This window comes from Notolepis coatsorum (assembly GCF_963971535.1).
Source record: "Notolepis coatsorum genome assembly, chromosome: 2".
NCBI classification, from domain to species: domain Eukaryota; kingdom Metazoa; phylum Chordata; class Actinopteri; order Aulopiformes; family Paralepididae; genus Notolepis; species Notolepis coatsorum.
In genome coordinates, this window is record NC_140166.1 from 199,003,920 (window position 1) to 199,029,865 (window position 25,946).

Here is a 25,946-nt window from a genome sequence, read left to right on the forward strand (position 1 = left end):
CAACCAACGTTTGAAAAATCATTCCAAAAAGGTGCACATATAACCATGCAAACGCTGCCACCTACAGTCTCTCGGGTGTTACTTCACATTAGTCATAAGTCATGTTTTCCGGGCGGACATCCAGCCAATCAGCTGCGACTGGACTGAATTTGAAATAGAAGCGGAAGAGAAGCGGTGGAGACCAGAGGTAAACAAGTGATCCTAACGTATGGAACCACTTTATTCAAGTTTCGCATGAAGTATTTGAATATAAGCAGACTTATCTTTCACTCATTGAGCCCAGTTGACGCTACATTATTAATGTATACTATTTACTCACAACAAGTGGCTTTTTGAAAGACGTCCTGCCAGTCAGTGGGCAGCTAACATGAGCTAAACAAGCGTTAACGTTGTTTACATTTAATATAGTCACCAGTTACTTTATTAAAATGAGTTACATTACTTGTTATTATGATTTACAGGCTTCCAAGGATTTCCTCCACGGGACACGTCACCCAATCTGCGTTATTGGACAACACACGAGTATTTCATTCAGTTTAGATTGCCTTTATTTGAGTTTTTAAATTGGCTTTAGCAGAAGAGTCATCATGGCTTTATTCTCCACACCCGCGAGGAAACACACCGCCTACTACGACAACCTGATGGGACCAAGAACCGTCAGTGAACGTCAGGCAGAGGGAACAGCAACAGAGACCCCTGCAGCTGGGAACACGACGACGTGTGAAGAAGACCGCAGCAGATCGGCGGATCAGAGCAGAGAGGTCAACAACAGGACGTATGTGATCTCGTCAAAGGGCAGCAGCGCCTCCTCCTCGGCTGCTCGGGGTCGACTCGCACTACAGCGGAGGAAGACGGGTGCGGAGAACAACGCAGAGAAAACGGTGATGAGCGAGAACACTCGGAACACGACGCCTGCTGCCCCCGAGAAGAGGCCGACTTTGCAGCGGAGAACTAGAACCGCTTCGATCGATAAAAGTGCGATCAGTGAGATGATCAGCACCGCCACCACAAGTGGGACCAGCAGCAGCACCGACACCAAAGTTCTCACCGAGTCCAACAGGCACAGGACACCTGCAGGCACAGGTGTGTTCCGATCGGCCAGTGTGAGGGACACCACGGCCTTCAGAAGTAAAGCTAAAGAAGATACCGACACACGGACTACTGCAGCTAAAACTGACTACAGACCAGACAGGTTTGTACACAAGACGCCCTCGGGGTCATCATCATACCCGAGCAGGCCACTCGTGGGCCTCGCGAAGAAGCCAGATGAACCAACAACCAAAACCTTCCCCACCCCGAATAGAAAGACCCCGTTCGAGAGACTCGCCATAAAGAAGGATGTGTTTGAGAAGCTGACTGGTGGGAGAGACGTTGTTCTTCCAAGAGTGCTAGCAGCCAGATCTGCGAGTTCAGAGAGACCAAAGATGCACACACCACGGCGAGCAGAAGACAGGAACCCCGCGGCGACATCTCGTTTAAATAAGGTCCCCGCTTCGCCGCCACCGACACAGCTGAGGAAGATCACGACCCTGATGAACTCAGACAAAAGTGGAAACCTGGCGAGGAACACGGCTGCTCCCGTTCCCACTCCCGCAGAGATCCCCGTGTCTGTCGAGCCTTTGGTGCAGCAGGAGCCATTGAAGATGGAGAACAGTGCAGTGACAGTTGCGGTCCGACTTCGGCCATTCAGTGCCAGGTTTGTAATGCAACTTTTGTCTCAAGACTACTTGTACGGTTTGAATTACAGGCAGTGCCAATATGTCTAAAGAGTTTTCCTGTAAGTGCACATTCTTATTAGGCTATTATTATGGCATGTCCATATCATACACATTCAACCTATTATTGTTTATTTATTGATTGATTGAAAATTTTATTAACAGATTGCAGAATGGGTACAGTACAGCTCAATACATACAATTGTTAAGGGGATGCAGACCAGAGAAAGACTTTTGTCTTGTTTACATCAGGGTCCCCCATTTTCAATTCATCGTAACATATATGACATACAGATAGACAGTACTGCTACATCTATACATTTATGACATACCAGATTTGCAAATACAGTACTGTTTGTGATACAAAAAGAGTCCAGAAAAAGAGTATATACATTTGACGTAGAAACTGTACATTGGATTGGGTAGGTGGGGGGGGACTGTACATTGGAGGTGGGTGGGTGGGGGGGGGGGGGGGGGTTGAGTAGGAGTGGGGGGAGGTTGGTTGGCCAGGAGGGGTGGGTGGGGGACACTGTACAACTGTACAAACAAAACTGTACATTGGAATATTGACAAGACCATACTTGGTAATTTACTGTACATTGGAGGGGGTTGTGTTCGGACATTTACAGGGGCCAGTTTCGAGTTGCAGTCTCCCTTAGGTGTTTTTTGAGTGTTTTTGAAAGTGGGTAGTGATTCACATTCCTTTACAGCTTTGGGTAGGGCATTCCACATTGATGTGGCATAATTGCGAAACGTGTTTAGTCCCTTGTTTGAGCCGAATCTGGGTTTAACATGATTTGTGGAGCTCCCTCTGGTGTTGTGATCGTGGTATTCACTGACCTTTGGGAAGTATTTTGACATGTACATGGGTACCTTGGTCGTGTAGTGTATCTTGTAGACCAGGCCCATTGCAAGTTGCTGTACTCTGTCGTCTACTCTAAGCCATCCTAGGTTGTCAAAGTGGGCAGGGGTGAGGTGGGTTCTAGGAGTAAGGTCAAGCAGTAGTCTGACCAGTTTGTTTTGATATGTTTGTAATTTTGTTTTTAGCACCTTTGAGGTGCTTTGGTACCATGAGGTGCAAGCATAGTCGTAGTACCCTTGAATGAGTGCTCCTGCCAGAGTCTTCAGGGTATTCTTGTTTACCAGTGAGGAGATCCGGTACAAGAATCGAGTTCGTTGGTTGACTTTTTTTATTACATTGGATGCCATTTTGTCACAGGAAAGATTTGCCTCTAGGATGGAACCCAGGTAGGTAATATCTTCTTTCCTTGTGACAATATTGTCACCCACTGTAACTGAGAAGCCGTCGGTCTTGCTGAGTTTGTTATTTGAACCGAAGAGAATGGACTCTGTTTTGCCCATGTGTAATGAAAGTTTGTTATCAGCGAGCCATATGCAGATTTTGCCTAGTTCTGAGCTGAGGGTTTTTTCAACCTGTAACTTGTTCTTGTCAGAGACCAGCAGGGCTGAGTCGTCCGCAAACAGGAACAAGTTGCAGTCACAAGCTGACGACATGTCATTTGCATAAATTAGGAATAGTAGCGGTCCTAGTATGCTTCCTTGTGGAACACCACAGCTCACTGTGAGGGGGGGGGATAGTGTACCGTTTACTTCCACCATCTGTTCCCTCTCGCAATTTAGTGCTTTGGTTCCATAACTTCCCTGGTGTCCATGAGGAGGTTCCCCAGAGAAACGGGGAATAGATGGAATTTAAATATTAATTTCACTAAGCAGTTAGTCTTAAAGGAACACTGCAACATTATGATAGATGTGCTTACTTTCTTCTTCAGAATCGGACAAGAAGATGGATACCAATATCCTCTGTGCGTTTGTTCAGTAGAAAGTTATCTGGCTGCACACTAGCCTAGCTTAGCACAATGAATGGAGGCAGATGAGAAGCAGCTATAGGCGCTGGCCAACGTAACACCTCCCAGAGTTTTGCTGTGTCTGCGTCCATTTGTTTGTGCTAGAGTGCAGGACAGGTGGATAGCTTTCTACTGAACGCACAGGAAATTGGTATCCATCTTCTTGTCTGAGAAGACTAAGTGAATAGAAGTGACTATTCTCATCACAGGTTTCATTTTCTCCACCATTATCTCCTCTGCTACAGTATAGACTTATGGAAATGTTTTCAAATGCTCTCTGAGGCAGATATCACAATGGGGGTCTGCATCCTGATGTCTTGTCAATTTGGAGATCCTTGAAACCAAAATGTTTGCAAGCCACTGGGTTCGGTGTAACACGTATACTGTGTTCATAATGTAGAGAGAAGACGGAACAAGCCTTGCAGGTAATATTCATGCAAAACCAGGAGACGCTGGTCCAGCACCCAGACACCAAGCAGGAACTCTCCTTCACCTACGACTTCTCCTTCTGCTCCGTCGATGAGAGCGACCCCAGCTTTGCCAGCCAGCAGATGGTATATGAAAGGCTGGCCAGGCCTCTCTTAGAGAAGGCCTTTGACGGTTTTAACACTTGCCTGTTTGCTTATGGACAAACCGGGTCCGGGAAATCATACACGTGAGTGTCACACACTTTGGAGTTTCAAAGCATTTAATTGCTTCTAAATCCACTATGCAATCTGCTTATTGAATCCAAATCCTTTTATATTACCATCAAATAATATTTCTTGGGTAAAGAATGTGGGTTGATTTTATTTATTACTTTGTGCAGTAACACAATATTCTTTCCTCAATGTTTGAGGAATATTTGATAAGAGGATTCGGAGCTTAATCAATTTGGGTTTTTCAATTCCTGGCAGGGGTACCTCCGGCTTGGTCAGTCGTCCCTATGAACATGATGGCAGTGTTTGTCGGTGTGAGGCCGCTGGGGTATGAGTCCTGGTCATTGCAATAGCGACTCCTACTGGCCGGTTGGATCTGGGGGAGATAATGTGTACCTTGGTGCGCCTTACGCTCTCCCAGTGAAACTTGGCGGTTGGCGACTCCACATGTGTCGGAGGAGGCATGTGGTTGTCTACTCTCCCCCAGACCGAGAGTTAGGGCGGCGCGACAACCGGGAAGGGAATTGTCATAATGACTAAATTGGGGGATGGGAGAAAAGGGCACACACCAAATATCTTGGTCTTTTACTAACTTGAACCCAACCCTACTCATTACTTTAAAATTAGCCTAGCTTGGTGTTTTTCTAGCTAGCTATGAAGATGAGGTTTGGAAAATGTAATGTTACATTTTGTAGCATTTCATTCTCCATTTGTTTTCATTTCTTCTACAGGATGATGGGCTTCGGGGAACAGGAAGGGGTAATCCCACGATTCTGTCAGGATCTTTTCTCAAGACTGACTTCAACTGTGAATCTCGAGGTATCAGTTGGCCCTTTTCTCTGTTCAGAAATGTCAGTCCAACAGTGATCGACGTTAAAGCTCTCATTTGGTATTCGCCTTTGGGGTTCATACGGTCATGGAAAACCTGACGATAGTCATGGAATCTGAATTGTGTTTACTAGGCTTGGAAAAATAATGTGACAATGTGTTTCATCCAGTAAAGTTCAGCTTTGATTTAGGGCTGGGTGTTATAACGATAACGATAATTATCGTGATATATTTAAATCGAAAATAATGTTGATAAAAAAATTATAATTTGTATTGTGACCTGCAACAGGGCAGCTTTAAAACCAGAGACGGTGTACAGACTTGTCTTTCTTGCCTGCAACTTAAACGAGTAATGGCTTTGCTTGTCCAAATGTCAATCTTTTTATCTTGTCCATTTATTTTGTTTGCTTTCTAATTTAAAATACAGTTTGAAACCGTCTGTACACGGTAGGCTATGTGTGCTAGCAGAGCTAGTCGCCAGTCACGGTGCATGCGTGTGGTGGTTTGTCCACCAAAAAAGCACCAACAGATGGAAAAGAAACTAGCGGAGCCAGAACTGTTCAACTCCCCTGGAGCCACAGCTACTTTCTTTGGTACTTTCGCTTTCAAACCAGCTGCAGTTTGAGAACTGGAGTGTGAGGGGCTGTAACACTAAAGATGGCGGCAACGACAAAGAATTGCTGCAAAATGAACATACATTGTTTAAATAATTGTATTTTATTTAATACTAATAAGAAATATAGATAATTATTGATATCTATCTATATGAATTTTTTTATTGTGATCAAATTTGTGGCCATATCGCCCAGCCCTACTTTGGTTGCAGATAACCTACGTATATCTAGTTACCCTTTGGCAGAATTAACAAGTTAAAGTTTTGTTTTATTTGTCACATACAGTATAAGGTACATGTACATTATAGTGAACTGCTTGGTTCTGTATGAACCTCCTGGAATTGTGCTTCATACAGTAAAATAATAAATACCAAACGCTATACAATATACAAAACTAAGTGCAAAAATGAGGTAGAGATGTACTGCAATCGTTTAGTAATAAATGGATACAATATGTTGTGTCTAAAGTGAGTGTGGATGTGTGTGCAATGAATGTAGAATGGATTAGTTAGTGTTTCATAGAGTCCACATTGAGCATCCTGATGGCCTGGGGATAGCAGCACCACATTTTCTAATCGCATCTATGGTGATACTTGTAGGTTACCAAAACCAGACCTGGGTCATTTAAAGCAGCTATCCAACACATGCACACACACATTTTTTTTTTAACATTAACTCTTAACGGGTCCTGGTCATGGAAATTGCACCATATATCATGTAGTAGTCATGGAATTTGATTAGGAAAAATGTGTATGAACCCTGGGTGTTATGGTGTTCCAGGTTACGTGCCATCTCGAGATGAGCTACTTTGAGGTCTACAATGAGAAGATCCATGACCTGCTGGTGGTGCGAGAGGAACAGACCAAGAGGATGCCTGTGAGTGCACTGGAACGTTTACGCCGAACACGCAATTTAAATTCTTTCTATTGAGATGGCATTATATTGAGAGATGCATATTTCATCACGTTGTCTTAATGTCGCCAAACGGCGACCTCTAGGCAAAAGAGCCCCGCTTAAACAAAGTTCAACACCAAACGAGAGGTTGCTGTTTGACGACATTGAAGATTATGCCTTTTAATATCTGCTGATCAGTTTGATAATGAATGAGCCATGTGATATCTGTTTTCCAGTTGAGGGTGAGGGAACATCCAGTCCATGGGCCCTATGTTGCTGAGCTATCGGCGTAAGCAAACATAAGTCTTTATTTCATTATTTTCATTAATGGGCAAACCGATGTTTGAAATATTGTGGCTTATGAAATTACTGTCAATCCACCTTATTTATATACACTAGTGCTTTCTATTAACACCAGATTTTAATCCTCTAAAGCTGAGTCTAAATATGAAGGCAACAACAAAATGTCTGTATTTTCACATGTCTTCTAAAAAAACGCCCAGAATAATATCTAAATAGTCAAAAGTCACTCACTGAGGAATTTTATGTAAATGTATTTGCACCAAACATGGCGGTTCAAAACGCCTAAATGAAACTTTCCATGTTGGAAAAAAAAATTGTTATTCAACAAAACAGGTTTTTTTTACTGGGTGTTTTTGTTTTAATGTAAAATATTGTATGCTCGCTCAAAGATAATGTATGATGGTGACTTTACACTAGAAATAAAGGGTAGATTTCCTTGAACGATAAAAGGCATAACACTTGATACTGACTCAAAGAATATCCACTCTGTCCCACTTGATACTGACTCAAAGAATATCCTCTGAATTGGTAAAAAATATAACTCTGTCCAGGGCGGCGAACCTTTGTCTATGTAGACTTTAGAGGGTTCAAGGAAAGTGCTTTACTCACTTATTTTTTCCCCCCGCAGGAATGTAGTGAGCTGTTACAGCGACATTCAGGTAGGCTCAACCTGCTCAACAGTTGCAGCGCTATAATGCAGAACATTTTAAACTGAGAAGTTCACTGACTACTTTGTAACTCTTCCTGTCATAGGGTTGGCTGAAGCTTGGCAACAAGCAGAGAGCCACAGCTGCTACGGGCATGAACGACAAGAGTTCCAGGTCTCACTCTGTTTTCACACTGGTCATGACTCAGACCAAGGTAAACGGTGTACGGACGCGGGTCCTTAACAACATATTACATTGTTTAAAGTTGAGTTTTGGAACAGCCTTAAATATTTATATCGAATGCTGTGAGCGGGGTCAGAAATGAACAAGCTCAAATGCCTGTAAAATTAATCTTTGGAAAAACTTGGTATCTCATGTACCACCCGGTGCACTGGCGTTAAGTGAGTTCCAATGAGGTTAAGGTCGGGGTGGGCTTAATCATGACAGAGTTTTTACGGAGTTCCCAATTTATTCCTGTTCACAAACGTTGTCCCTGTTGACCAGTGTACACTCTTGCTGTACTGTACAGCCTCTCCTCTAGACGGGTTTCTTTCTGTAAACCTGGATGGGAAGTGTCATTTGTTTTTGTGTTTTACGGTCACCGGTGCCTCATTATTCTGTGTGTGTGTAGACTGAGTTTGTGGAGGGAGAGGAGCACGATCACAGGATCACCAGCAGGATCAACCTGGTGGACCTGGCAGGCAGCGAGCGCTGTAACTCTGCCCAGACCAGCGGAGACCGCCTCAGGGTACGTAGTTACACCAGTGTTTTTTCAGAGTGTGCGTTTTGGCAAGATGGAAATGGGATCTGGATAATAATAATGAATAATTGGTTATTTTCTGGAAGCGTTGTATGAAGCCAAAGGCCTCAAGTCCATTGAAAAATAGACCTGTTGAATAAAACACTGCAGGCTAAAAACAGGATTATCTTAATCCTACTAGCCTGCACAAAATAATCTGCCAAATCAGTTTTGGTCATATTTATTTTCTGCGAATGTGGGTCCCCCCACACACAAAACATCTGAAAACCACTGAGCTACTCTATGCTGGCCAGCAATCAGACTGAAACGGTGTAGTGCAGGATACCTCCCTGCATTCTGAGATGACTTTAAAGGTCACCAAAAAACCTTTGGCACACATTCATTTAGTTTGACAGTTAAGAGCAAATTAGTTGGAATATGGCCACCAGTCATCTGGGACACTGAATCCTTGTTTTGTGTTAATTACAGCTCCATGAAATTATATAGATGAAGAAATAGAAATACCTTATAATTTCATTGAGCTGTAAATCAACACACAAGGATTCAATGTCCCCGATGATCACTGGTGACCATATTCCAAATAATTTACTCAATAACCGTCAAACTAAATTAATGTGTTAAAAGCTGAGTGTTTGGATGTGTGAGATGTAGAAAATAAACGAGCATTGTTTTTGGTGAAGTGCCCCTTTTTTTAAAAGGTTAATTAAAAAGAAATGAGAAATCACCAGAAATCAATATTTTGAAACCATTAAGTCTTCCTTATGATCTCTCTATATTGACAAGCTGCAATATTTGAATATCCTTTAGCAGCAGAACTATTTGTTAAGCATGTCATACATTTTCAATTTAATCTCCTGGATAATTACTTCCCGAAAAGGGCGAGAACCCTAATGGTTGTATTTGAGTCTGCTAAATACTGTACTTCACTTAACATTATAGCCATGTACACTGTATATTATTTATCTGCATATATTCCTTTATACATACCCACTCTGTGCACTGTTCATGCTGTATATACAATATCTGTATATATCTCCTACCTACTCTTATACTACTCGCCAGTATGGCTTACTACCATAGTGTATTTATACTTATATCACTGTACATAATAATACTTCCCATACATCATATTACCATATTTGCTCAGTACCTTCGTTTCGTATATATATTCCCATTAATCACATGTTACACTGTATATTGTTAATGTACTTTACTTGCACTCTGGTTAGACGCCAACTTATTTTCATTGTACTGTACGACAAAAGATACTATGGCAGTGCTTAAGGCTCATCATCCTTTACTCGTATGTCCATTTGCTTCAATGGCCTAGCGCTCTGACCTCCCTGATGAAATTACTGTGTAGCTAGGGGGACTGTGTAGCTAGGGGACTGTATCTAAGAGGGATAATTTCAGGAAGACTATTCCTGCTTGAACAATTTACCATCAAAAGTAATCTTTTTCTACATATTGGAAAAGGACATGGTATAAATGATGTTAACCTCACCCACCCCTTGCTTGTCTTGGTAGGAGGGTGCTAGCATCAACAAGTCCCTACTGACCCTGGGCAGGGTGATCTCAGCGCTGTCTGAACAGGCCCAGACCAGGAAAGTGGTCTTCACACCCTACAGAGAGTCTGTCCTCACATGGTGAGATGAAATAACCAGTTCCTTTCTAAAGAAACTCGCCAACATTCTGGGAAATACACTTGCAGTCTTCTCCAGAGTCGGGAGAAAATGGATTCCAATTTTCCTGTGTTTTCAGTAGAAAGATATCCGGGTACAAGCTAGCCTAGCTTAGCACAAATGAATGGAAGCAGATACAGATCACTAGCCTAGCTGTTGTCCAAAATGCCCCCCCCGAGATTTAAGCTAGGCTAGTGGTCCTCATTTGTGCTGAGCTAGGCTAGCTTGCAGCTGGATGGCTTTCTACTGAACGCACAGAGGAAATTAGTATCTATCTTACTTCACAGCTGTTTTTGGCATCTGTGTTTTCAGACAACTTGTTAGAGAAGTCTAGTTAAGTTGTAGGTGAAATGAGTTTTGAGAGTTTGTAAGTTGTTAATCACGATACACATCTGGTGTGTGTGTGTTTTCCTCCAGGCTGCTGAAAGAAAGCCTGGGGGGTAATTCCAAGACGGCTATGATCGCCACCCTGAGCCCCGCGGCCAGTTACGTGGAGGAGAGCCTGAGCACCCTGCGCTACGCCAGGCAGGCCCGCTTGATCATCAACCAGGCCAAGGTCAACGAGGACACCAACGCCAAGCTCATCAGAGGTCAGGCACACTGACTCTCGCATCCTGAAAGTTTGCAATAAGATGCCCTCCATATTATCGTTCTCAGTTTCATACAGACACTTTGTCTTGTTACAAAATGTCATGCACACACTCAAATCTCCCCCATTTTTATACACCTATTTATCTATATCATTCTTTTATACACCTTTTCCACTATCATTCTTTATTATACACCTTTTCCTCTTATCATTCTTTATTATTCACATTTTCCTCTCTATAATTCTTTATTATATACATATCACTCATTCTCTTAACACATACATTCACACTCTCTTATATATATATATCTCCCTTAACCACGCTCCCCCTTATTTCTCTCTTTTGCCCATACCTATCTTCTCTTTTCTCACTCCCATACCCCCCTCTCTCACCCACTCCCTTACCTCTCTGTCCATCCATTCATCACCAGTTTATTCACTACAGTTAAATTAAGGCCCCAACCTTGCCTGCAGGCCATATTCATTCGCTGTCAGCTGCACAAGGCGGCTTTAACTGTCATGCAACTTATTATTTTTCACAAGGAGATTTCCCTGTTTGGTGCTCTGAACACTAGGGGGAGCTGCTGCAGTGGCTTTGACTGCCCACCTGCTTTGGCAACCTGTCAGGGTTGAAATGCTTGACAAATATGTAACTATCTTTCATTCGGGTCAATATTATTATTTAATAAAAACGTCATCAATAACTGTAAATGTTTGAAAAGGCTTGAGCCAAATGTTATTTTAGGTGTAGATGCGTTTTGTCCATCGTGCCAGGTTGGAGTCGGGTCACTTCACTTTTAATTAAAAATGTAATGAGGAATTTCAATTTTATTTCTGCTAATGATGGATCGTTCGTCTTCGATTATTAATAGTTTGGATGGAGCAACCATGTCACGGGAGATGGGTTTTTCAATATCTTGGAAAAGCACTTTTTGAATTGAAAATGTAAAGAATGGCCGTCTCTGGATTCCCATCCATAGGACAGAACTGCACACGACCAGCTGACATACTTGAATGATAACCTCTTTAAAAAAAGAAAAGGGGGGCATTCCCCACATTCTCTTCCATCCATATTTCACACAAAGTCTGGCCTCGTGGGCCTCATCAAGACCTGCCGTCTCCTCCACCTCAAGCCTTTCCTTCTGTAGTCAGTGCACACGCCAACCTTTCCATCGCGTGGATCTCATGGATCACGTCCATCCATTCTCCCTCCGTCGGCACCACCCGACTCATCCATTTCCTTGTCGGAGCTCTTTTGGTGTGTTCTTTTTTCCTATAGATGTGAGAACGTTTAATAAAGACTGTTCTCTGATTGATCCTTTGGGTTAGGATCACAAGGGTTCTGATCCTTTGGGTTAGGATCACAAGGGTTCTCTGATTGATCCATTGTGTTAGGGTCACAAGGGTTCTCTGATTGATCCTTTGGGTTAGGGTCACCAGTGTTCACTGACTGATTCTTTGGGTTAGGATCACAAGTGTTCTCTGATTGATCTTTTCGGTTAGGATCACAAGTGTTCTCTGATTGATCCTTAGGGTGTTTAAATGAATCTATTGTACTGAAGAACCGCGTTGAACAGTTTATTTGCTTTTTAGACAGCCCATGTATTTGCAATCGTAAAGTCGATCCAAAACGTATTCAACCTCTCAACCCGTCTTTAACTGCAAACGACACTCCCAACTTTCCATCTTTAGATAATAACGTCTGAAAACCTAAAAGAGGGTTGTATGGTAATGACGTGATCCCCGCCAACCCCCGTGTCCCATCTTTGCCGAACAGAGCTGAAGGCGGAGGTGGAGAAGCTGCGCTCTGCCCAGATGAGCTCCCTGGGCGTGGAGCCGGAGAAGATGAGGCTGTTCCAGCAGGAGATCACCGCCCTGAAGAGCAAGCTCAGCCAGCAGGACAGAGAGATGGCAGAGGCTCACAGGTGAGCACTGGGAAGACTCACTGCTGGGGAGGGTGGTGGTCCATCAATCAGGAGGTCTTCTTGAACTTCTAGCAGGGTTTTGTCATTATCTTTTGGGTGTTGGTCATTATCATTTAGGTTTGGAGGGTTTTGGTCATTATATTTTAGGTTTTGGTCATATTTTAGGTTGTGGAGGGTTTTGGTCATTATCTCTTAGGTTTGCAGGGCTTTGGTCATTACCTCTTATGTTGTGGAGGGTTTTGGTCATTATCTCTTAGGTTTGGAGGTTTTTGGTCATTATCTCTTAGGTTTGCAGGGGGAAAAAACAGAAATGTGGAACAATGGCGTTCAGTCATGATGCTCGCACACACGCACTTCAAGTAGTTGCAGACTCTACTGTCACCCCCCCCCCCCCCACACTGATGATTTTTTTTTTGGTGAGCACAAATGTTCAGCTCATCATCCAGCCACTATTGGCATGCAAATCATATTGGACAATTATCAAATCTTCACGTCAAGAAATGGAGGTTCAGGAAAGAGTGACATTTTGAAATGGAAAGTATGTAGAAAGGAGCTTAGCTTTTAGATGGATTGTTCCAGATGAACCTATTGAAAATAAAGACGTTTATTTCTTCTGTTTATTTCAAGTTGGCCTAGTCATCTCTATAATCATTGGAGTGACTGCATTACGTTGGGAAACATGTCTCTTCAGGTTTGTGTCGTGCTGTGATTTAATCTCAGGGCTTGGAGAGAGAAGCTGGAGGAGGCGGAGATCCGCAAACGAGAAGAGATCGAGAAGAAGGAACTGCAGGTGATGGCCTTTTTAAAAAATTTCAACATGGTTGACTTTACTCCTCGTGTCTCGTTCTCTCCCATCTAGTCTGACCAGCAATTAGAACTGGGCGATATAGACAAACTCAATATTTTTATTTTTTTTAACCAGGAAGTCCCATTGTACAAGATCTCTTTTGCAAGCGAGACCTGGCCAAGATGACGGCAATAACATTTGCAATATATCAGACGGCAATAAAATGTGCGGTACATCACATAATAAAAGAACATGCATAATAACGGAACATAATAAAAGTGCATGTATACAATACATCACATGTAAACACAAAACCGAATAGTCTACATAATAGTAAAAGTGTACAACAGTAAAATACAGGGTAATACAGTAATTTTGCAGTTGGGACCCGACTACAGAAAGCAGCAACATTCTTCTTGTAGGAAGTTATGTAATACATATTTAAATTCGCAGAGAGACCATGGTATCTAAGTGGATATGGTCCTGTAGCCCATTCCATGCCCAAGGTGCGAAGCTTGAAAAAGTTGTTCTTCCTAGTTCAGTGTTTATTCTCGGGTTTTTTTAAAGTAGCCATCTTGTGGACCTGGTATGGTAGCTGCTAGAGGCAAAGCTAATTAGGTTGGAAAGATATAGGGGAAGCTTCCCTAGGATGGCCTTATATCATCAATATATTGAATACAACTTTTTATCGATTCATAATCACGATATCTGCTCACGTACATGGAGTCACGGGTTATGTAATCCCATTGAACTGTGATAATGTAGTGTGACATAACACAAACTGCATTTGAAAAATGACATTCCTCAATAATTTTCAGATGATGGGGTGTGAGAAATGTGTACATGTTATCAGTTTTGACAACATAATTGTGTAACCACCCAGTCCTACAAGCAATACAAACTTTTTCCAACTTTAGATGAAAAAATGTTCAGCTCTCCTCAAATAGTTTGTTTCTCACTATTCCTCCCCTCCACAGAGTACCTTCAAATTGGAAAACAGTCTGCCCAACCTGGTGAACCTGAACGAGGATCCCCAGCTGTCCGAAATGCTGCTGTACATGATCCAGGAAGGACCGACCAGAGTGGGCAAACACAACTCTGAGTCGGCCCACGACATACAGCTGACTGGAGCCCTCATCGCAGATGAACACTGGTGAGGACGGGGCTGACGGGAGGGGCTTTAAAGGAACACGAATGGAAGTGGACATGGTCGGTTAGCCTTCGGGAGACGTGTTAGTTGGACAATGCCTAGGCTAACCGGCCATGTCCGCTTCCATTCGTTGTGCTAAGCTAGGCTAACGTGCAGCCAGATAGCTTTCTACTGAACGCACCGAGAGGAAACTGGTATCTATCTATCTTGTCTCTCTCTGGAGAAGACTGTAAGTTAATTTCCCCAAATGTTGGCGTGTTCCTTTAATGGAGCCAATGGTTGCTTTTGATTTACTTATATCAATACAATACAGTATTTTGTCTGTACAGTGTTTCTCACAGGTTGTGGTTATTTGTGTTAGGGAGGCTGGAGTGAGCGGTCTCCTTCTACCGGTACATATCCGTGTAGATACTTCATCAATATCTGTACATATCCCTTACCTACTCTTACTAGTTATGCTGCTGGCCAGTATGACTTACTACTACCATATTGTCTTTATACCTGTATTGCTGTAATGATTAATACTGAACTCTTGTACATACATCTGAATAGCACTACACATCTGTAGTACTAATTGATCTATTTTATACCCACTTTAACCCTTTCACTATCGCACTACAGAAGGTTAACAGTCTGTAGTGTGGTAGTGAAGGGTTAACCTTCTGTAGTGTGATAGTGGAAGGGTTAACCATTTGTAGTGTGGTAATGAAATGTTACCTGAGGGTTAATATCACTATTGCACTTTACTGTTACGTTTGCACTGTGGTTGGATGCCAAACATATTTTCGTTGTGCTGTATAATGACAATAAATTAGAATCTAATTTAAATTAACAGTAAAAATGCCACCCAGAGCACTGAGCGGTAGAAACGAAGAATACATTTAAGAATTTAAGCACCTTGTGATTTTGTATCTGTGAAAAGGCTATACAAATCACCTTGACTTACTTACCACACACAGGGTGCTGTTAAATCTACAGATGGGAAAAGCTCAACATGTTGATGGTACCATATGTACTTAGCCTAAATCGCCCACTATTGCTTCAATATATAGACATCTTTCTCTTTCTTTCAGTGTCATTTCCAATGTTCGGGGAACGGTAAGCATTACTCCCATGGAAGATGCCAAGACCTTTGTCAACGGGAACCTGATCTCTGAATCCACCATCCTGCAACATGTGAGTATAGCAAATACAACTATTATTAGTAGTAGTATTATTAGCATCATCAGTTTTATCACACAATATTCCTCCTCTGTGTGTCGTCTCTTGTGCAGGGTGACCGGGTGATCCTGGGCGGAGACCACTACTTCCGCTTCAACCACCCTGCAGAGGTGCAGTCCGGGAAGCGCGTGTCGTGCTGGACGGGCTCCGGCGACGGCCAGAAGGACTTTGAGTTTGCCAAGAATGAGCTGCTCTCCGCTCAAAGAGTCCAGTGAGTCTGAGGGTGGAAAATGTAACTGTAAATGTAATGTAGCCTACAGTATCAACAACACGGCTTGCGGAAAATAATATTGACATATTGTAGGTCAACTGTGCTATTTTGAAATGAGTTGGAATGTATTAAGAATTGCATGAAAAGGTCCCATGTTTGAGTGACTTGGGTGTGTTCCAGGCTGGAGGCGGAGATCGAGGAGGCCCGCATGAAGGCCAAGGAGGAGATGGTGCAGGGCATCCAGATGGCCAAGGAGGTGGCTCAGAAGGAGCTGTCCGACCAGAAGGCTCTCTATGAGGACAGGATCCAAGCGCTGGAGAGAGAGCTGGTACATCCTGGAGACGGATTCAAATCCACTAGTGGCTCTGATTTACTTCAGTCCTCAAATCATTGTGTAAACTAACCGCAGAATAACTCTTAGCTCCGTTACTAGCCTCTGGTTTAGACTAAAGCAGGGGTTCTCAAAACTTTTTTATACCACGACCCCATTTTATTTAGGAATTTATTTTGGCGACCCCACACTTAATGTATCGTGTAATTTCAACGTGGAAATGGGGAATATTGAAATAAAAGCACATGTTGAACTTGATCATGCATATTTATTAGAAAATGGAATTACAGCACTTATGAATTAAATTAATGAATATTATCAACAAAAGCAACGGAATTGTTTCTGTATGCACATTTATAAAGCGAGGCATATTTACCCAAAATATTTTGCCAGAACATAAACAAATTAAATAATGCGTTCACATGCCCTTTTCTAGAATATAAAAAAAAGAGACTTAATGGGAAGGGTGTGCTTGTACGTTTGAACAGTTCCATGATACGTGGCAAGCTTTCTCAGCACAGCATTACACAACACTGGGTAGCCTACTCATTCCGGACTGATATCCAGAACTATGTGGCTACAGGTGATGGGTTTAAATATTTTTTTGCAACATTCTGTTCCTACAAAAAGCCATTAAACAGAGTAAATACTGGAGTGCCACTAACGGGAGTTTCCAGCTCTCCATTTCAGCTGTCAGTCCAAACAGGTCTGTGTGGCGACCTTGTAGTCCCTGATTCAACGCATTGATTCGGTCATGGATGTCTGCTAGATAATAATGATAAACTAAGCATGTAGTCCTTTTTCGTTGACAGTTTTCAGCAAATTTTTCTCTGCTCCAAATAGTTTTTATTTCTGAAAGAAAGCTAGCGATTCAGAAATAATTCAGCATGTCTAGTTTCCAAGTGCCGCTGTAATTGTATTTGTACAATTGTACTTGTCTTTTACTCCGTTTAGTTTTAGTAGTACTGGTGTCGCTGCTACTAGATTCCACCTTTCTTTTGCCAGCATTTGGAACACACGGCCAACTGGCACCACTTCTGACAACAAACGTATCCATTGCGAGTGTCCAGGTTACAATGCCTGTCCTAAATTAATGAAAAAAGTAGTAGAACGCGCTCACCTCACTAGACTTGACACTGGGTGCTGGAACCTCTGATATCATATATAAAAATAGGGAAACAATGTCCAGGCACGCACTCCAGGTTTTTCCAAATTTATTGGCAGCCTGTAATCATGACGTTTCGGTGTGAACACACCCTTCTTCAGAATGGCTTGCATGAAGGGTAAGTGACCCTAGTATATACAAGTCAAACAGGAAGTGACATTCCCACAAGATATCTGCAAAAAAGTACAAAATACCACTTACAAGCACAACCTTTTCAGAATTATGTAAATCGAAAAGAAGCGTGTAAATCACAGATATATCTATATATAGTTATATATATTTTTTTTTATACAGAGTAGGCCTACATCTTAAACTCTAAACAAAAACAAAAACACTCATGACCCATATAAGCCATCTTTCAATTATAAATATAAAGAATGATAAATGAAAATAGTAAATCGAATGAAATGAAATAATCAAATGAAACGGGTCAAATCATTTTCCTCATTGAGGCCTCTAGGCTCTAGACAATCCAGAAAATGAATATAAAAGCATCCCCTTTGTAGCAAGAGCCTGTCTCTGTCGCCGCCTCTTGGTGGTCTCAAGACCTGCTCTATACCCATGTATTTTAAGCCAGAAATATCATGTCCTAACTTATTAAAAGTGCCTTGCAACTGAAGACTTCTCGTCATTTCTTCTTATAGAACATTTGTGCTCTGAAATTCGATTTTTAAAACGTCTTGTTGTTCCAACATAGTAAAGGTTGCAAGGACATTTAAGCAAGTAAACAACAAAATCAGAATTACAGGTAATCCGGCCTCTAACAGCGATACTCCTACCTGTACTTGGTTGTAAATAAAATGTCTCTTTAATCATGGCATGACATTGGGTACAAGACAAACATGGAAAATTGCCATTTGGAATATTAGCCATAAAATGGGTAATTTCTTTGGGAAAATCTGTTTTAACTAACTGGTCCCTTAAATTAGGTTGCCGTTTGTAGAATTATTTGGGTGGTTCCTGGAACACACCTCCAATCTTAGGATCTGACTTTAAAATGTACCAGTATTTGTTCACAATATCACGCATATCTCTAGAAATAGGGCTGAAGGTGGACACCAATGCTACAGAGTTGCTTTTTACTTTGTCTTTATGTGTAAAAAGGGATTGTCTGTTTATCTGTTTAGTTTTATTAAGAGCATTTTCAATAAGGGCCTCACTATATCCTCTAGATCTAAAGTTCTGACAAAGCTCCTTGGCTTGTGTATCAAAAATGTCATCTGTATTACAGATACGTTTATATCTCAAAATCTGACTAAATGGAAGGCTCCTCTTGAGCTCTGGCGGGTGATAACTGCTATAATGGAGAAACGAATTTAGATCATACCGAAGTTTTCAAAAAAAAGAGACTGGACAATATTGTCTCTCTTTTTCACCAATACATTGAGGAATGCTATGGAATGTGAATCATAATTCATAGTAAACTTAATAGTCTCTCTCAGAGTTGAGAAACAAGTGGAACTCTTCCAGAGCCTCTTTAGTGCCTGACCATACAAAAAATAAATCATCAATATACCTCCAATAGGCTTTAATGTTTCCAACATATGGATTATTATTAAATACATTCAGACTCAAACTTCGACATAAAACAGTTTAACCGCTACCGGGCTGCCCATAGCTAGGCCTCTTTTCTGTAAATAAACTGTCCTAAATTAATCAAATCAGCTTTATATGCTTGGCCTGGAAAGTCCCCCCCTGGAAGTGCTTTAGTTACGAGACTGTGCAGATGACAAATATCTGAGTACACATTGACTCACAAAAGACCAGACGTGGCACAGGATGTAGTGAGATCGATGTGTATTGGAATACTGTGTCGGCCTCCGTTGATGTAGGGTCGATACATGGCAAATACACACAGCTGCCAGGTGGAGTTGGGTCGGCTTTTCTCTTGAATTTCTTTTTTTGCCAATGCGCAACCCCACTGTCGCCTACCCACGACCCCACTTTAGGTCGCGACCCGTAGTTTGAGAACCGGTGGACTAAAGTCATCTTGCATCAAATCTGTGCATTCCCATAATCATTGTTTCTCGAGTCAGTGTTATATTAGTGAATTGTACTTTCTTTATTCAATTTGACCATTAATTGTCGACTACATACAGGCGTTGATAACAACTTTTAGGCTACTTTAATATATATATGGCACTGAATCATAACGTGAGTTATACGTAATGATGTTCCGGACCATTGCTTGATGACATTTTCTCTGACTGGACCTCTTTGAATTTTAATTGAATACCCCTGGACTAGACCATTCATAGACCTTTCTATCCACCACAATCTTCCACAGAACTAAAAAGCAGTGTGCAGGTCAGGATGCCTGTCGGAAGACTCATCTGGGTCAAACACAGCTGAAATGAATAAGAAACCACACTTGGTAACACACAAGTAGTGTGGGTATTTAACGAAGCATACCTGCCTTTTTTTAGGATTTTTATTCTAGTGTGAAGAAGATGACTCCTTGAGGTTTGTTACCACACACAGACTTTCCATTTACCCCCCCCCCCCCCCCCTAGGAGGAGGAGAGTGAGCGTAAGAGTCTCCAGGAGCAGGCCCAGCAGAGGGTGGCCAGCCAAGTGGAGCAGCTGCAGACGGCCAGGCTGGAGCTGCAGCACGAGGTGGACACCCACAAGAAGCGCCACTGCCTGCACATGGAGGCCCAGGTCAGGTCTTGGTCCTAACCTTTCCTTAGCTAGTAAATGTCAATGAGGGAGGCGATGTGAAGGAGAGAGAGGGGGGGGGGGGGGATTTTTTTTTCTTCTTAAGACCGCCTCGACAAACGGCAGAGTAGAATTGGCTCACAGCCAGCTCTATACGTATAGTCAGGCCAGAGAGCCCTAAACTACTGCACATGCTCCAGCTTCCTGCTTTACAAAGGACCAAATGGTGAAGAAGAAAAAAGGGCAAGCATTACTCTTATTACCCTAAGCCAGTGTTTCTTAAAGTGGGGGGCGCGCCCCACAGGGGGGGGGGGGGGGGGGCGCAGAGGCATGACAGGGGGGGGCCTTGAAATAATAATTAAAAAAAATACGTTATTATTTTGGGATTACAGAAAATTATCACTAAAGTGCTATCTGTTGCAGCTGCACTGTTCTCCATGAAAATACCATATTTGGATAAGTTTGACCATTTCTCAAACTCTGAAAATCATTATTTAATAAAATACAGAAAAGGATCACCAAGTTACTCTCGATAAAAAAAATACTTTACAGACAACATTGAGACAAAGCTTCCTGACACATCTCCATCCAAACTCTTGGAAGAACTCATTGAAATCTCATCTGATACCACCTGGAGAGCTAGTTTCAGAGTGTGGTGCGGAGTACCAAGTATCTCATGATGCAGCAGTTAAGGTGTTGATACCATTCAGCACCACATATCTGTGTGAAGCTGGCTTTTCATCCATGACAGCTCTGAAAACAAAATATAGGGCCAAGTTGAGCCTTGAGGATGACATGCGTGTTGCCTTGTCAAAGACTGACAGCAATAAAGACTGTTTGCTTATTTCCTATGTTCGCTTTGTAAATTCCCAGTCACTGAGTGAAGATCTGCCGTTTTGCAAATATGTCAAAAACAGAGCGACAGCTGATGAGCTCTTCACAATTATTTACAGTTACCTGACAGAACATGGACTGAAATGGGAGAACTGTGTGGGCTTTTGCTCTGACGGTGCGCAGGCCATGGCAGGGTAAAGGAGGGGGCTACAGGCGCTCATCAAGGGGGTCTCGCCAAACGCGCAATGGACGCACTTTAAATTCACAGAGGCGCCAGCGTCAAGACGTTAGCCCTGAGCTGAATGAGGTTTTGACAGAAGTTATAAACGTGGTAAATTAATTTCATCAAAACCCAAGCCCTGAAAGCGCGCCTGTTCTCTGCGCTGTGTGAGGAGATGGGAGCTGACCATTCTGCAGTGCTGTTTCACAGCGAGGCAAGGTGGCTCTCGCGAGGGAAGGTGTTGTCAATTTGAAAGGTCACGATATTGGTGTTATTTCAATAAATTTAAACATGGCCCATTACATGACTTTTGTTGGGGGGGGGGGGGGGGGGGGTACTGGTCGGTACTTGACCAGTACCGATAATTTGGGCTTCGGGTATCGACCGATAGAGGTCCGATCCATTGCCTTTAATGAACAGTATAGACTTGGACCGATATAATACATTTCTCTCCATTACAGAGTTAATGTGTGAAAATGCGGCAAATCAAGTCACTTTGTTTGATCTCTGGCACGTTATACCTGTTTCTTGGTATCGGATTTTAGTATCTGGGACATTTTCAGATGCAGATTATTCTATTTTAGGCTGGCATTATGATGCCTGGCTCTATCAAATTGGAACCTTCTGAATTTCCCTAAGGGGATTAATAAAGGAACACTTGGCCTTCCACTTCCGATATTTCTGAGCAGAGATGGCTTTGGCCACACAGAGTTACGCCTCAATCTGGTAAATTAGTTTAATGTTGCCTTGCGGTGGAATTCCACTTTATTTTTTTTTACCATAAGACAAGTCGGGTTTGAGGTCTCACTATGCTATATATCCAGTGTTCATGATATTTATATTGTCAACTTCCGACTTTCCATCTTGATTTCTCAGTAAAAATGGGAGGGGGGGACCTGGATAATTCCACTAACCATAAATTACCTCCTTTTCCCTCCGATTCTTCACCCTTGCGATTACTGATGGATCTATAAAAGACCTTGAGAGGCTTAAGTCCGTATGGCTGATGCCCCATCCAGAGTCGTAAGCGCTCCGTCATCGGGGAGGGGTGTTTAGCGGTGTGGTCAGCTAGAACTAGGCTTTGGGGCTCTTTAATCTTTTGGCCCGATGTTCTTCCCGCCTGGTGATTTAATATGGTGTACATTACCGTGGATGCACTCCAGGCCATGGAGGAGAACACCGTGCGCCAGGCGAAGATTGTGGAGGCGCTGGAGGCGGAGAAAATGAAGCTCAGCAAAGATCTGGAGGAGATGCAGACCAGACAGGCCCTGCGAAAGAACCGCTCTCCCAAGACCGGTGAGATGGCCTCCCAAGTCCCATTTTATATATATACTGACTTATTCATAGTGGAGTTCATGTGAGTCACCGGTTGGCGCGGCTCACGGCGGTCCGTCTGGTGGGAGTTAACAGAGGTCTGTCTGGTGGGAGTTAACGGGTGTTCCATTTTCTACCCGTAGGGCCTCCACAGTGGAACGCAATGAAGTTGTCCCTCATGATCGAGGAGGCCAACAAGATCGGTGCCAAGCTGAGGAAGAACACTGTGTTCAGCAGGTATGATGACGTTATGACTTCAGCAGCTATGACTGTGTTCAGCAGGTATGACTGGACGTTATGACTGTGTTCAGCAGGTATGATGCCGTTATGACTGTTCAGCAGGTATGACTGTGTTCAGCAGGTATGACTGTGTTCAGTAGGTATGATGACGTTATGACTGTGTTCAGCAGGTATGATGACGTTATGACTGTTCAGCAGGTATGATGCCGTTATGACTGTTCAGCAGGTATGACTGTGTTCAGCAGGTATGACTGTGTTCAGTAGGTATGATGACGTTATGACTGTGTTCAGCAGGTATGACTGTGTTCAGTAGGTATGATGACGTTATGACTGTGTTCAGTAGGTATGATGACGTTATGACTAGACGTTATCCGATCCTGGTGTTACATTCGGACCATTTTTATCTATCCTATTGTTTTGTCGTGAGGAGGACATATAGCTGACTCTTTTATCCAAAGCCAATTACAACAAGTATGCAAGAGAGGTACCTCTCTGGTGGCTAAGGGTCAGTGGCATTGTTCGTCAAATAGCTTATTACACTTTTTTTTTTTTTTTTTTTAATGTTTGAATACATGACTATAAACAAACATAAAATTGACATATTATAAACTTACAAACTATTCTCAACTGTAGTAGGCCTAACTCCAGGAAAGTTGAAAAAATAGCAACTGTAGATCACTTGAGGTCTGATCTCCTCTGGGTGACATCATTTATTCCAAAACGTGTTTTCTGTATGGTTAACTCCTCTTGGAGGCATGACTGACTAATTATACAGACTTCTGGAAGCATGACTCTGTGTCAGACTGTTATTAATGGTTACCGTAACTCCTCTTGAAGGCATGACTGACGATATATTTATGGTTAACTCCTCTTGAAGGCATGACTGACTATATATTTATGGTTAACTCCTCTTGGAAGCATGACTGACTATATATTTATTTATGGTTAACTCCTCTTGAAGGCATGGCTCTTGACTACAGACTGTTAATGGGTGCAGAACTTTTCACCAGAGCCCCTTTTCACATTCTTCCCCTGCAGAGGGAGAGCTCTCTGTACTTCCCTGAAAACTGAGAATGAGCATGTGTGATGTCATCACCAGTAGGTTGACCCTCTTATGGTCCAGTATGTGGTAACTTGACACCTTTTTAGCTTCAGCATACACAGAAAGCGGAGTAGGTATTCACATGTCTTGAAAGAATATAAGCTGCCAACTTCGAATTCCTGGTAAAATATCAATAATTGTTTGTTGCCAAATTTTCATATTTATATATCCTTGCATTCTCAATGAGTAAAGGTGTAGAGATTAGTGCTGCATGATTAATCTAATCACAATTGCAATCACTGTCAGCCTGTGCAATTATATAACCGCAAAAAAGGCTGCGATTTGCAATATAATTAAATAAATAAATGTGTGCTGAATGCATGCGAGTGAAAGCCTGCAACTTCTCGCATTAAATGTCCAAATCCGAGCTGTTAAAGAGCCGTATAATGCTATACGCATTATATTTCCACACATCACATAGCAAATGTTGCGCCCACAAAATGGTTAGGAAAGGTTAGAACATAGTGCCTACCAGTACTTACTAGTCACAGGAGTCTTCAATAACGTTTTAATGGTAATAGATTTGTTGAAACATCTTTGTTGGCAGACTGCTCCTTATCAACACTGCTATCTAACTTTAGCAAGCAAAGCGTGTGTAGCATGACCTGTGTAACGTTAAGTAAATTGTGGTCCACTGAGAAAGACCATCCATCACTGCATACAACTTGATTTAATCCAAATGTCCATTCGGAAACGTTGTAGTATTCTCCCTGTGGCACATGTGATTCAGGAATGTAAAAAGGAAATCAAAGTAATGGACCTATCTCAAACCCTGCCCTCTTTTCTTGATCCTTGATTGGAGGATCAAGAAAAGAGGGCAGGGTTTGAGATAGGTCTAAGGTCAAAAAGGGTCACGTGATTAATTGTTAACATTAAAACATTTAAATGAATCGAAGAAATGTATGTGTTAATATTGACAGTCCTATTTTTTCAACATACAAACTAACCACATGCAATTTTCATGAGTTGAAAAATGAATTCCTTGATAACCAAGCAAGTAGACTCATGACACCTTTATTTATTATATTGTAACCGTAATCATGATATTGTCCACAATAATCGCACTCTTTAAAAAATAAATTAAAAAACACACTTATACAAATTCTTATTCATTATTCGTAAGGGTTTAAAATGCACCTGGAAGTGCTCTTTAAATGCCTTTTTGAGATTTGCTGATTTATAAATGCATTCCTGGTTGGATTGTGTCTCCTCTTGTAGACATGAGGCGCCAGACAAGGAGAACTCTGGAGGAGAAGGTGGCCTACAGGTCCAGGTTCACAACACCAAGCTGGGAATCTCCACCTTCTGGACCCTGGAGAAGTTCTCCAACAACATGGCTACCATGAGGGAGCTGGACCAGGTTGGTCTCTCTGAGATAATACTGCCGACCCAGACTGTTGTCTTTCCATCCGACTAGTAATCTGGGTACAGTATATTAGGGGTGGGAGGTGTATCATTTTATAAGGTAAACCATTGTCTACTTTTACAATATTGTAAAATAACGTATTTTTAATTTTTTTTTTTTTTTTATGGTATACATATACAAACATGCACAAAACACTTTGGGTGCCATGGGTTAAATTCATGATATACCATAGATTGCCAGCTCTATTTGTCTATGGAGAAGTACCCCTTCTTTGCATGGCTATAACTTTTTAAATTCTATTGCTACATTGCCATTATTAGGGCCCATTCAAAGTCCTATATGTATTGTTCATTGTGTAGCAACGTTAAACTTTTTCATTCACATATTCATAGTAAAGTATGGTCTAATGTATAAGTATGTTTTCATCTCTTTCTGCAGCTTTCTCCAGAACGTGATCTATAGCCCCAAATGCATTATATTGATGATGAAATACAGTTTGATGGCAATCGGGGCGATATAAAAAATTTCAATTGGACGTACTTCTAGAATGATCTACGTATGATCTGATGATGACCGGATAGGCGGGGGATCGTTTATAATTCCGTGGGCAGCGTTATATCATTCATCTAGTGTGGGTCATATGTTCATCATAACAGTTTATATGGAACACGTTCAAAAATAACGCTGAATCTTACCGGATCCTCCTCGCGCCGTTGGACGATCAGCGTGGTGTAGACCGTTTTCGATTATGGGATGTTTATCCTGATGAACCATTTCCAGCTTGTATAATACTATATACGTCCAAATCATGTTGTTTATCGAGTTATTGGCAATGGATTGCTATATATTGTGACGAGCCAGAGTGCCGGGCCAAACCGAGTGCCCGGA

The 25,946-nt window shown here is 42.1% G+C and overlaps 1 protein-coding gene across 1 annotated transcript in view; it reads left to right on the forward strand.

Annotated features, from left to right (window-relative positions):
- The first annotated feature begins 143 nt into the window (after nucleotides 1-143).
- Nucleotides 144-25,946, forward strand: part of kif14 (kinesin family member 14) — a 46,901-nt gene continuing 21,098 nt past the window's right edge. Inside the window, exons 1-21 of the mRNA XM_084307350.1 lie at nucleotides 144-187; nucleotides 462-1,696; nucleotides 3,981-4,235; nucleotides 4,950-5,037; nucleotides 6,441-6,536; nucleotides 6,791-6,843; nucleotides 7,486-7,516; nucleotides 7,611-7,718; nucleotides 8,136-8,252; nucleotides 9,792-9,910; nucleotides 10,364-10,536; nucleotides 12,313-12,460; nucleotides 13,181-13,250; nucleotides 14,225-14,400; nucleotides 15,471-15,573; nucleotides 15,672-15,829; nucleotides 16,010-16,157; nucleotides 19,839-19,985; nucleotides 22,200-22,332; nucleotides 22,494-22,587; nucleotides 24,911-25,052. Coding sequence (XP_084163476.1) covers nucleotides 588-1,696; nucleotides 3,981-4,235; nucleotides 4,950-5,037; nucleotides 6,441-6,536; nucleotides 6,791-6,843; nucleotides 7,486-7,516; nucleotides 7,611-7,718; nucleotides 8,136-8,252; nucleotides 9,792-9,910; nucleotides 10,364-10,536; nucleotides 12,313-12,460; nucleotides 13,181-13,250; nucleotides 14,225-14,400; nucleotides 15,471-15,573; nucleotides 15,672-15,829; nucleotides 16,010-16,157; nucleotides 19,839-19,985; nucleotides 22,200-22,332; nucleotides 22,494-22,587; nucleotides 24,911-25,052 — 3,468 coding nt within the window. The 5' untranslated portion in view covers nucleotides 144-187; nucleotides 462-587. The remainder of the gene's footprint in view (nucleotides 188-461; nucleotides 1,697-3,980; nucleotides 4,236-4,949; nucleotides 5,038-6,440; nucleotides 6,537-6,790; nucleotides 6,844-7,485; nucleotides 7,517-7,610; nucleotides 7,719-8,135; nucleotides 8,253-9,791; nucleotides 9,911-10,363; nucleotides 10,537-12,312; nucleotides 12,461-13,180; nucleotides 13,251-14,224; nucleotides 14,401-15,470; nucleotides 15,574-15,671; nucleotides 15,830-16,009; nucleotides 16,158-19,838; nucleotides 19,986-22,199; nucleotides 22,333-22,493; nucleotides 22,588-24,910; nucleotides 25,053-25,946) is intronic.